Raw genomic sequence first — 13036 nt, 5'->3', positions numbered from 1 at the left:
TACCAACTTCTCCAAAAGCATAAGCTCTTAGAAGGCGGCGTTATTTATCTTTTACACTTTAACAACTCTGGTTTCGAATAGTGTCTTAAATGTCATGAAAATACCCTAATGAATAGGCATAAATGAATGAAGATGTGAAAAGGTATTCTTGTACGTGTACATAGGCACCTTTTTTTTGGACCTTAGGATCCAATAGGCAAGGTCGGATCAAGCTGTTGTGCCCAAGTCCTGTTTGTTGGGGTTCCATGAGGGTTCCATGAAAAAGAAAATAGCCCCACATTGGATAAGTGGAATGGATGAGGATGGGTTAGGGAATCGGGACCCTCCCTCTAATGGCTAGCTTTTAATGGTGAGTTCTATGAGGTTAAATTCCCTACAAATGGTATGAGAGCTCGGGGCGTGGTATAGTGGTGAGTTCTATCTGGTTAAATTTCCTACAAATGGTATCCAGAGCTCAGGATGTGTTCATTAAGGTTCGGATCTATGGTATCATCTGGGCCCACTGACACATCTAGAGGAGGCTCAATCTCCCTGTTTTTTAAAATGACGAAAATACCCTTCGCCAATTAATAAAAACAGGGTTAACCAGGAAACGGGTACGTCTCTCTCGAAATGGCTTCTTCATTTCTCTCGAAAGCAGCGGAAAGGGTGGGCCCTGCGGTGCGGCGGCAAGCTCTGAGCCTAACGGACGCCGCTGCTGCTAGAATACGCCACCTCCTCCAAATGCGCCACCGCCAATTCCTCAAGCTTGGCGTCAAAGCTCGCGGCTGCAACGGCTTATCCTACACCCTCAATTATGCCGGTCTCTCTCTCTCTCTCTCTCTCTCTCACTTTTCATATCATTATCTGACAAATAGCTGAAAAATATGCCTCTTAATTTTGTTTAACCTCTTAATTTTTCTGAATCTAGGGTTGGGGGAGGGCTCTATCGAATTTTCAATTCATCCCATCAATTACTTGTGTGCTTGTCAATATGCCTCTTTTTTCCTTAATTTTTTTACTATTTTTTTTATATATTAATTCTCTAGCTTTTTCTGTTGATTTATCTGACTGAGATTTGTTTCTGGTCAATCTTAACAAACCGAGATTGGGTTTTTGCACATATAGGTGTACAATCTGTGTAACCGCACAGATCGAACAACCCTAACTCACGTTTGTCTACCATGAATTGTTGTTTTTCATGATAAATCGGTGTCTCCGAGTGGAGATGAGGGAAACAAAATTCTGGAAACTAGTGTCTCCAAGTGGCAAAAAATCCGGAAAAAAAAAAAAAAAAAAAACTATACTAAAAAACGTGTCCACACCAAGGTTGCCAGAGCGGGAATCGAAATGGGAATCAAAAGCGGGAATCGAAGGCTCCCAGGAAAGAATCCTACTCAAGCTTGCCAGAGCGGGAATCGAAACGGGAATCGAAGGCTCCCAGTGAAGAATCCTGCTTCCTTGGTCCACACACCCACATTAAGCCTAACACTTATAGCAGTACATTTAGAAGTATCCAAAGGAGTGCTGACAAGGGTGGACACGCGTATCGTGTCGGACACAATAGGATACGTGTGTCATAGGTAAATTCAAAGTGTCGGTCAAATCATAGGAATTTTGCATGTTTAATACTTGAATGTGATCCCTTGGCATTTTTGCTGTCAACCATCTATTTGAAGGGCACTGAATGTGAATTATGCTTATTGGTTGTTTGTGCATTAGGGTTCAAAATTTATAAAAGTGATGACTCTGAAAACTAAAATTTGCCAATGAGGGGCAATGATAATAATATTGAAATTCAAGGATAGAGGAGCATGCTTATTTTTGTCGGATTACAGCATCATTGACAACCTTCCGAGGTTGTTGGTTTTTAAAAATGGGGCCTTTTATGGTTACTTTATGCATGGGTAGATGTAATAGTATTTCCCATTAGGTTGCCAATGAATTCCTTCATGGATGATGCAAACCTAGGGTTCGCAGGTTGACTTCCGAGAATTTAGGCGTTAAGTATGGGTTCTAATTCAATAAAAAATTGCAATATGCATTCCCAAAGTCATATTAAATATCCTATAAGATTCGATTACAGCCAGTATTTTGTAGGAAATCATAATCGTGTGCATCTATTCATCAAATAGTAATTAACTCAGCTAATGCAGATTCCATACATCAAATCTATAACAAAACAACTAGCCACTGGAAATATAAAGGATCTCAAATAATATAGATTAAAAATCACATCCATAAAATAATCTAGTCTATGACTCAAGTATTACTTGTGAGTGGCTAGGTTATGGTAATCGGCGATGGGGTCAAGGCAAGCTAATGGGGAAGCTATTAGGATTTGGGAAAGGTTAAGGGAATGTGAAACATGATGGAAAACGATCAAGGGGTAGAGAATATGACTACATGAGTAGGCTGCTGAAAATAAATGAAATGAGATTCAAACCTAGGGAGTGACATGCCGGGCTTTGTCCTTGATTGTTCACTGCAAGTAATGGCTGTGAAGAGAAATAGAGAAAGCTAGATTGAGGGAAAGAAGGGCTGATCTCAGCCAAGACAAGGAGAGATGAAGGATGGACTGATCAATATCAAGGAAAGTGGAATGGAGATCAACGGGAAGAAAAATATAAGAAGAAAAAAGAGAAACAATTTATAAACCCAAATAGAAAGGGTGAAAGGGGGGAGAAAATTAATGTAGGATGTAAGAAAGGAGAAACGGAATGGATGTAGGATGTAAGAAGGGAGAGAGATGGAATAGTAGAAAAGGGGAGGTGAGAAGGGAAAAAGAGGAAAAGATGACGTGAGAAGTGGGTGGAGAAAGATATCAACAAACCCAAAGGGGGAAGTGGTCGCGTGGGAAGAAAGAGAGGAGGTGAAAGAATCGACAAAGATAGGGGTTGATAGGGAAGAGGGGAAGAAAGAGAGGAGGAGGGATACGTTGCGGCCAAGAGGAGGGGGTGTTTTCCATGACATCTCTAGGGCTACCTCCTTTAGATCTTTTATATGGGGGCTAAGGGGCCTTTTGCCAAGGTTCATATTTACTAAAAATAGTAAGTCTATACTTACTTAAAATGTAAGTCCATATTTACTAAAACTAGTGTGTTCGTACTTAATAAAAATAGTAAGCACATATTTTGAATCAGTGATGTGTGGACTTGAGCTTAAGTGATGGTAGCTCTTGTGAAAAAGGTGAGCCATATGATGATTTGAGCATCCCCTACATCTAGCCCAAATAAAATGCTAATAATCCAAATTAAATGCTAATAAAAGAAAATAACAAATGTCCAATAGTCACCATTCAAAAAAAAAAAAAACTTGTCCAATAGGCCAATAGGAAAAATAAATAAATCTGACGGTTGATAAGATGATTGAATCACATCAATGGACTTGAAAAACCTAAATTTTTATGATTTCAATGAGTTAAGAGCTGTCCAAGGCTAAAAAAAGTAGTATTAAAAAATGGGATTTGATGAACAATTCAAGGCATGTAAATTGTTTCATCAGTTGGTCTAATTGATTTATCATGATTTATGCATGATAATGCATCATACCATGCCGAAGGGGTTTATTTCTTTCCGCGTGCATGTGTATTGTTTGCGTGTGCGTGTGCATATTAGCTGTTGTGTTCCGAGTCATTTATGTAATCAATTCATGCTTCCAAGTTTGCCACAATATGTTCAATGTGAGTTGATATCCATAGCAGAAACTATGACTATTCATGAATCTATTGTGTCGGTTTTGAATCCATGTTTTATTTTGTGATTTGTTGCCTAATCACAGATCTTCTGGTGTAGGATGGGCCTGTTTGTGTATTAGTATTTGTTGTGTGTGTGTGTGTGTGGAGAGAGAGAGAGAGAGAGAGAGAGAGAGAGAGAGAGAGAGAGAGAGAGAGAGAGAGAGAGTTGATGATGTTGACGGGATTGAGGGATATATGTAAGAACAAGTAACATTATATTGTCTTTATGAAATTTATGAGCTATTTTAGGCCACTATTAAGGCTTAACATAGTGCAACAACCCACCAATTTTGGGCTATCAATGATGGTACATGATGCCTGGCGGATACAGATGCAGATTTGTGTATTGGTGCTAGACTTCGATGTGTAGGATGCATACATTTATTTCGTTTGCAATTCAAGAAAGGTAAAGAGAAATACTTATTTCAATATGTTTCTTCTTTAATGGTATATGTGCATGTGAATTATCATGAAGTGTATAATGCATAGAGCATGTTATTGCTTTATAATATATTATATATGGATATGTTCCTATAAATGGCATATTTTCTAATGTCAAAAATTAAAAGGGCAGAAAGCCTTCACACTACAGATATAATGAAGGCCACACGTGACCAACACAAAGTCAACAGAAAGCCTTCACACTACAGATATAATGAAGGCCACACGCAACCAATACAAAGTCAATCTGAAAACTTGCTAAAATATCTGCCCTATCTCTTCTTATCTGACTGTCATTTTCTATGGCCAAGGGACAATTCCAAACTGTTATGTGCCTAATTGGCTGTAACAGAAACAAACAAAACAAAAAGATAGAAAAGAGGGAGAAAGAGGTTGATTCAAGGCAACCGGACCTCCCAATGGTTCGATTCGAGAGGAACCATGACTCTCCTAGAACAAAGTCTCCTTTGTGCTGTAAAATTCTTCTCTTCTTCCATTCCATTGTAATGCAACTATATAAATACAATAACAAGGTAGTTACACATCAACCCTCCATTTGCCCACTTACAAGACATCACCAACAACTAACACCCACTACCCTAAACACATAACCACATAAAAACTACATTCTAACTTACTCCACATAAACCACTAAGATGCACATAACATTATGTTATGTGCATTTTATTATGACGTATGTGGAGTGAGTTAGAATGTAGTTTTTGTTTACTTATGGCTTATAGGTTCTAGGGTAGTGGGTGTTAGTTGTTGCTTATGTGTCTTTTAAGTGGGAAAATGGATGGCTCATCTGTAACCACCTTTGTGTTTGCATTTAAGTAGTTGTATTTCAATGATAAGGGGAGGAAGAGAAATTTACAGCAGCAAAGGAAACTTTGTTTTCGTGAGTCATGACTCCTCTCGAATTGAGCCGTTAGGAGGTCCGGTTGCCTCGAATCAATCTCTTTCTCTCTCTTTTCTATCCTTTTGTTTTGTTTATTTATGTTACGCCCAATTAGGCACGTAACACAAATCTCTTGTGGAGTCCGATCTCTTCAATAATTTTACTTAGCCTCCAAAGACCTCTCTTTAAATCCATCTGATTATATTACCTGAATCACCTTCTACTACTTTCCTATAACTAATTCCTAACAGAATACTTTTAATCCTTCCAAAGATGCTAATAATTTTACCTCAGTTGAATCTTTGTGCATAACAGACTCAAAAACCTATTTTCATTTACCTCTCATTCCCTAAGCACTTCTCTCCTTTTTCTAGCTGACCCTGAATACTAATTCAGTGACCATAAAAATTAAGCTAATGATTGAGTGACCATAAAAATTAAGGTACTACTTGAGCTACCATAAAAATTAAGCTTGGTGTACCCATTGGGTTGCATGACTAAGTGTTTTACTTTTATCTTCAACACTTAGTCAGCTTAGTGAATTCATCCTTAGAGTTTTGTTCCTTCTTCCATTTCTAATCTGCATAAAATGGCGTCAGGGATGAAGTTCCTATTAGAATTTACTGTCACTTCTCTTTTATTTATGAGTACCCATGGGTAGTTTTGTTATTTTATAATGGGGATTCTTATAAGTTCCTTAAATAGGTTTGAACCATATGGAAGTCTCTTTCTACAAAATGCCTCTTTCTTCATCTGTTGCTTTTCTCTTTTGCTTTCTTAACTGAGCCATAGATCAATCAAAGCGGCAAATTTGACCAGATTAAACGTAGGGATCAACTCAAGTTCTTATCTCTTCTTTCCTACATTCCCTTTTCCCTCCTCAAATAATCTTCTTTCTCTTATTACTTGTCTTATTTGTCCCTCTTTCATCTTTAAAAGGAGGCCCCTCTTAAACATTAGTTAAAATCCCAAATTTTCATCTTTAAAAACCCAATTGTTTAAGGGAGGGCTGATTCGGGACGCGTATAGAAAGATCATTATACATGCAGCTCTGATACCAAGTTGATGTACGGCGAATCTATGGAAGAGACGTTACGGGTGAAAAAGATGGGTAAAAATGAGGATTTGGATCTTAAAATACATGATTAGATTGGAAAAATATTTCTACAAGGTTTAGCGTAGGGTTAGAAGGGTGCAAATATATGCCAGGAATGTACAGATTTACGTCGGGAAGGTGCAAGACATGTAACAGAAAGGTGCAGACAAGGGTTTTTGGTGACACGACGCAAAATCTAAGAATGATATGTTGAGATCAAGAACTGAAAACAATGAGGATTAAAGCAAGAAATTAAAGAAAAAGCTCAGAGAAAAGAAACAAAAAAGAGTGAGAGAGACAGTGTGTACTCTTTAGGGTTTTCTCTGAGCTTGGTTCAACCAAGCATGGGACCAAATATCTTCGTTCTCTATTTTGTTCTAAAAATTGTCCAACGGCCTTACATTTATATACAAATAAAACTTGGTCTCGAAGACTTAAATCCATTAATTCTAATTGAACCTAAATACCAACTCAAAACAAATTAGAATTGCTAACTCCACTAGAACTACCTACATGGACATCTTCTAGCATCAATAGACTAATAGACTTATTTAAGTTACAAGGGTGGGCCCTTGGGGTAAACTTAAGTGATTAATTACAAATGACTCATGTGGGGCCTTTCTTAGAATGCCTAGTACATATAGTTAGGTATGCAAACCAATGAATATCTATATCACTGATATAACAAATTTCTAGCCGTTTGAATGTAATGGATGTGTTTATGATAATTTGAACTTTGCAAATGGATTTGTTATATAAGATAACCCACATCTACCAATTGGATCATCCAAGCCATTGATCACAAAGAAACCACAGTGAAAACCCTTTGAAAGAGGAGAAGTCTCTTGTCACTGTAGCCCCATTCTTTGCTTATTGGAAGCAAATCAGTTCCTAGCCTCACCCAAATCCCTTTTTTGCAAAGCTGTGTTCTTTACTACATTCATCTTCTGTGTATTTTCTGTTTTCTTTGCATCTTATGCTTCTCTGTATACTTTCATTGGTATCAGAGATTTCACCCACAGAGAAGAGAAGTAGAAACCAACCATCCCTGGCTCTTTGTTGAGTTCTGACCTTTGATTTGGCCAACCCAAGATCACACATAGTCTACGGTGTTATCGTCATCCCCAGCCAATGCTGCAACACTATCTCTGAACAACCGTCCCACATTATCGCCATCAAGGAGTCGATCACCAGCCATCCCATTCCTGTTTGGTTGGGTCCGTGTTTCCACGAATGAACTGCTCCTTTTTGCTCCCGTTTTCCGCCGGCCGGAGATTCCCAAAAAAACCTAGGCTCCATCCCTCCTTTTCGTTTTTCGACTAAGAATCCTCTCTATATGGTTTTTTACGGTACCATAGAAGAAAAGAGTCGCTTTTCGTAAAAATAATATAAAAAAATAAAGAAAGGAAGGGGATATACACGTGGGGAAGGAGAGAGAAAAGGGGCTCTTATCTTCTCTCTTTGCATTAAGAGAAGAAAAGAAAAGAATCCTATCTTTTCTCCGTCTTGGTAAGTGAAAAGTGACAAATTTGTCTCTTTATTTTTGGAAGTGGTGACAATTGTGGGATAGGAGAAAGGGGAGTGCCGGCTGAAATTTACATTGGCTGTTTTTTGATAAGTGCACACCTCAGTTTTTATCTTCTACCCAAAACCCGAGAGTTTTGGTATCTTTACCATTTCTAGTTGGATTTCGTATTCGTCATAAACGGCAAAGTTGCTGCAAACGCCTTGAAGACTGCATCTAAGCACATCTTCAGCCATCAACGTCAAGAAACTTGATCGATCTCGTCCATTGTTTGTTATCAGATCAAGGACTTTCAGGTTTCCGATTTACAATCCGTGAAAGGTGTTGTGTATCTTTCAACATCTGCAACAAATCGGATGGCAACTTTTCAGAAATTCTAACACGCAGATCGAGGATTTGTAGAAAAACATTATCTGAGGCACACCCGACACTGATCAAGCATTTTCAACACACTGCAAGTATCGACTCTGTCACAGTTAATCGGTAACTCTAACACCGATTTCTGGTCAATCGTCTAAAGCTCTAATTCTTTAATTTCTCAATTAGACATCATGTCTAATAGGGTTGTTAATACAGAGGGCGGCCTAGTGCACGAGGCTCCCGCCATTGCGGGGTTTGGGGAGGGCTAGATGTACACAGAACTTAGCAAAAATGAAAAGTTAAATGGAACAAATTTTCCAATATGAAAATGGCGAATTCAACTCATACTCTGCCAAGAGAGGGTTGACTATGTTTTTGACTTTTGACTCTGATCCACTGGAAGAACCAACTTTAAATGCTAGTTCTACTATAAAGGTTGGATCTTCTACTATGGCTTCTTTGAAGCCCCCTAAACGCCCTTCTTAGGTTAGTATGCTTTAGAACTCCATAATCACGCTAATGTGCAGCGACATCACTTTGTAGTTGCCCCCCATTAGTAGGTTCGCTTATTGCTTGATGCTTTCTCTCTACTCAACCTGACGAAGGAGATATGAATTCAATTCATGCAGGTAAGGGCTTGGCTTGACCATCTATTCTCTCTTGGTCGGGTCGAAGGCGAAGACTGGTGGCGAAGTTCATCATTAGTAGTGGGGTGTTCATAGAAAAGAAGGCGTCCCCCAGCGGGTAGTGGATTTGGATGGAGTCTAGCTTGGATGGTGGGGAGATCCATTAATCTGGATAGAGTCTTGCACATAGAGGAGTACGCATGCTAGCGTGTTGCGGCTTGCAGGGTTGATCGGATCAGATACCCTTTTGGGCAAGCAACCCAACCCGGGACATCCGAACAGCTTGGAGATATGGCTGAGTGGCTTAAGGCATTGGTTTGCTAAATCGACATACAAGAAGAACTAACATTTAAAGTCGGTTCTCCGAAGGATCAGAATCCAAAACGTAGTCAACCCTATCTTGGTTGAGTATTAGTTGAATTCGTCGTTTCCAGATTGGAAAATTTATTCCATTTAACTTTTCAGTTTTGCTAAGTTCTGTGTTAACAACCCTATTAGACATGATATCTAATTGAGAAATTAAAGAATTAGGGTTTCAGACGACTGACCAGAAATCGGTGTTCTAGTTACCGATTAAGTGTGACAGAGTCATTGAGTCAATACTTGCAGTGTGTTGAAAATGCTTGATCGATGTCGCGTGTGCCTCCTATAATAGTTTTTTACAAATCATGGATGCACATGTTTGAATGTCTGAAAAGCCATTGTTTGATTTGTTGCTGATGTTGAAAGATAAGCGCCTTTCGCGAATTGTAAATCGGAAACCTAAAAGTCCTTGATCGATGATCTCATCACAATCAACGGACAAGATTGATCAAGTATCTTGACGTTGATGGGTGAAGATGTGCTTAGATGCAGTCTTCAATGCGTTTGCAGTAGCTTTACCGTTGATGGCGAATCCGAAATCCAACTAGAAATGGCAAAGATATCAAAACTCTCGGGTTTTTCTGTAGAGGACAAAAAACCGAGGTGCATTTAAAAAAAAAAAACAGTCAATGTAAATTTCAGTCGGCACTCCAATTTTTTTATCCCATCCCACAGCTGCCACAAGTCGAAATAAGAAAAAAGGAGGGGGGGGGGGGGGGGGGGGGAGGGGGATGACACCTCGGTTCTCTAGCAATCTTTGATTAGCGGAAAACAGGAGCGGGAAGGAGCAGTTCGACAGTGGAAACACGAACCCTACCGAGTGGGAGCAGGATGGATGCTGATCGATTCCTTGGTGGCGTGAATGTGATCGCAACAGGGATGGTGTTGCAGCGCCGGCTGGGGATGACGATTACACCGTAGACTACGTGTGATCTTGAGCTGGCCGAATCAATTGCTAGAACTTAACAAAGAGGCATGGATGTTAAGTTTGTATGTCTCTTCTCTGTAGGTGAAAGCTTTGATACCAATGAAAGTAAACAGAGAAGCAGTAGATGCAGATAAAACAGAAAATACGCAGAAGATGAATGTAGTGAAGAACACGATTTTGCAAAAAAAGGAATTTGGGTGAGGCAAGGCATTGATTTGCTTCCAGTAATCAAAGAATGAGGCTACAGTGGCAGAGGGACTTCTCCTTAAAGGTTTTTTCTCTGTGGTTTCTTTGTGGTCTATTGCTTGGATGATCCCTCTGGTAGAGGAGGGCGGTCCTTATAGAATATACCCATTTGCAACGTTCGACTGTTTATTATCATAAACACAGCCGTTACAACCAAAGAGCTTAAAACTTATTATGTCGGCGACATAGATGTTCATTGGTCTGTATACTAACTATATGCTTAATTAGTTGTTATTGCTGGTGACCGAGGACCTGATAAAGGCATTGGTCGGTATATCTAACTATATTATCTTAGTGACATGTATTTTCATAGAAAGTTCGTAGGCTAACTAATGGAAATGGCCCGTTGGTACTCTGTGGTTCATGTATATTATCTCAGTGACATGTATATTCATAGAAAGTTGGTAGGTTAACTAGTGGAAATGGCCCGTTGGTATTCTGTGGTTCATGACACACCTCTCTAACCAAGCACCATTAGTGTTCCAGCATTCAAGTACTTAGTACCTTGTTGTCAACAAAGAAACATCATATGCACAAGGCCTAGTGATGGAGGTGGTTTAGGTCAATGGTACTTGACATCCCCATGAATAATCTAGTGCTAATTTCCAAGTACAAGTAGTGAACTGCTTGTGAATTTCCACCACAGTTAGTATCTTAGATATTCATCGTGGCTTCACGTTAGTCTGAAACCCATTGCCCATTTTTTTACATTAGAAGATGTGTTTGTTTATTGAAGCACTTGTCTCATGTATAAATGAATAGTGCTTGATTTGTTGAAAATCTAGAACTTATTTTAAGCAAGTCTTGAAATTTGATCCTATTGTTACATTTCTAGATTGATATTAGGTTGCAACTGAATCCATGACTTGAAGGTTGCAACAAAATGCACCGTCTGATCAGGTAATGGGCTCAACCCTATTTCTAAAACTCTTATGGTCGTGTGAGTTCTAACTTGTACTCATTTTGTGACTGATTTTCTGGGAGTGTTGTCTCATCTCATTGTTAACCAGCATTTCAAATAATGATGATTTATGTTACTTGTCCATCCATTCATGACAGTTATGTATGAGCACAAATTTAGTTCTATTTCCTCATGCCGCCATCCAATATGGTAATGTGGATTTGTGTATTCTCAATATGACCAAGCATATCTACATTTTAGATGGCTATTTGTTTTGTAAGTGTTGCTTCCATCTAAGCCAAAGAAATTCCATGCTCAGTCAACATATGCACATGAATGAGTCCGTCCAAGCTTTGGAAGTGTTGTTAATTTTCATGGGATGCAGTGGTTAGTGTGAACTGTGAAGGAATCTGAATGTGGTTCCATTTTTTTTGATGTAAAACAAATTTTAAGCGGAGAGCCAAGAGACATCAATAATTTGAATGTCTAATGTGTAACGTCACCCAATCATCATGATTAACTATCTACATTTTGAATCTGTGAACCTTTTGAATTGCTAATAAATAGACGACAATAGAGGGCCACTTGTAGAACTGGTTCTTATGTATCACTATCACTGCTTGAAAATTCTGCAGATGAGAAAGGGAAATTTGATGAGTTGGTCGAAGACAAGGGTATCAAGATATTGATTGATCCAAAGGCACTCATGCATGTCATAGGAACCAAGATGGATTTCGTTGATGACACGCTCAAGTAAGCAGTTTCTATTCTGGGTTTACTGGCTATTGTATATAAATCATATCTCTTCTGTTGGTCTTCAGACGTGCTTTCTTTAGTTTCTCAGATCCATGGGTTTTATGTTGTTGTCTCACAGTTTTATTTTCCCTTCTGTATTTCTATGATTTTCATTGTTCAGGTCCGAGTTTGTTTTTATCAATCCAAACTCTAAAGGGCAGTGTGGTTGTGGAGAGTCCTTCATGACGACAAGCAGTGCTGGTGCTGGAACTGGTGGGGCTAGGTCAAGTGGCAGTTAAGAATAGTAGAGAACAGATGAACCTCTAACTTGGGTCTTATAAAGCCTATATAGCAGACCCAGATATTGATGATTTCCGTTTGAAGTCCAAATTCTGAAGATTAACAGGATCCAAGAGTGTTGAATATACTACTGCCAACATTGAGTATAACTGAAATACTATTCGTCTACACTCCATCTGTGCCTAACATATACTGCATCCATCTTGTTATAACATGTGTATCAAACTACTCATTAAGAACTGTCTCGTTTCATATCTGAAAATTTTGGCTCCTTTCTTATCCTCTGATGCCTTCTGATTATTGGAGAAAATGTTGGAAAAGAAAATAATTGGAGAGAATTTTGTATGAGGTAGCTTGTATGAATTCTATATTTTTATATTCCATTCTTCTTTCTCATCCTTCTCTTCATTTTTTCTAGATTGTGTTTCTCTGATTGTTTATGTTTTGTTTCTTATTTAAGATGATTGGCTGACCTTGTATTTCTCTCTATGAAGACTTTGGCCACCATACCTAAGAAAATATCGTTGTACGGGGAAAACTTGACATACCCCGTTGATAAAATGTTGTGTTCAAGAATCTTTAAAAATTCTTAAGAATAGAATACCAAAAGCAAAAGAGGAAGTAATAGAAGAAGAAAAATGGAGAAAAGGTTGTGGGTGGTTGAACCTGAATGGTAGTTTTGAGGTCATTTTCTTTCACGTGGTAAAATTTTCCAAAGCTAAAGTATGCTTGTTTCTCTCTCCATTTTCTAGCTATTAAAGGCTGTCACGTTTCCTAAAAAGCTATGAACAACCAATCAAGAAAGTGATTAGTAACATGAGGAGTGCCATTACCAGAAGAAGGGACTGCTGATATTAAGAGCAAAAGACCAAGTTAAGAGGCAAGGTCCAAAAGGCAGT

General features: G+C 38.7%; 1 protein-coding gene across 1 annotated transcript; it reads left to right on the top strand.

The window, feature by feature from the left end:
- The first annotated feature begins 590 nt into the window (after positions 1 to 590).
- On the top strand, positions 591 to 12533 carry LOC143863667 (iron-sulfur assembly protein IscA-like 1, mitochondrial). Its single transcript, XM_077374402.1, has 3 exons — positions 591 to 802; positions 11738 to 11855; positions 12019 to 12533. The coding sequence occupies exons 1-3, from the start codon at positions 613 to 615 to the stop codon at positions 12134 to 12136; spliced, it is 426 nt and encodes a 141-aa protein (XP_077230517.1). The 5' UTR covers positions 591 to 612; the 3' UTR covers positions 12137 to 12533.
- The last annotated feature ends 503 nt before the right edge of the window (positions 12534 to 13036 follow it).

This window comes from Tasmannia lanceolata, unplaced genomic scaffold (genome assembly GCF_043159265.1).
Source record: "Tasmannia lanceolata isolate RefF3 unplaced genomic scaffold, GAP_Taslan_0.1 ptg000044l, whole genome shotgun sequence".
NCBI lineage: Eukaryota > Viridiplantae > Streptophyta > Magnoliopsida > Canellales > Winteraceae > Tasmannia > Tasmannia lanceolata.
The sequence above is the reverse complement of the archived record's forward strand: the minus strand, read 5'-3'. Positions and strand labels throughout refer to the sequence as shown.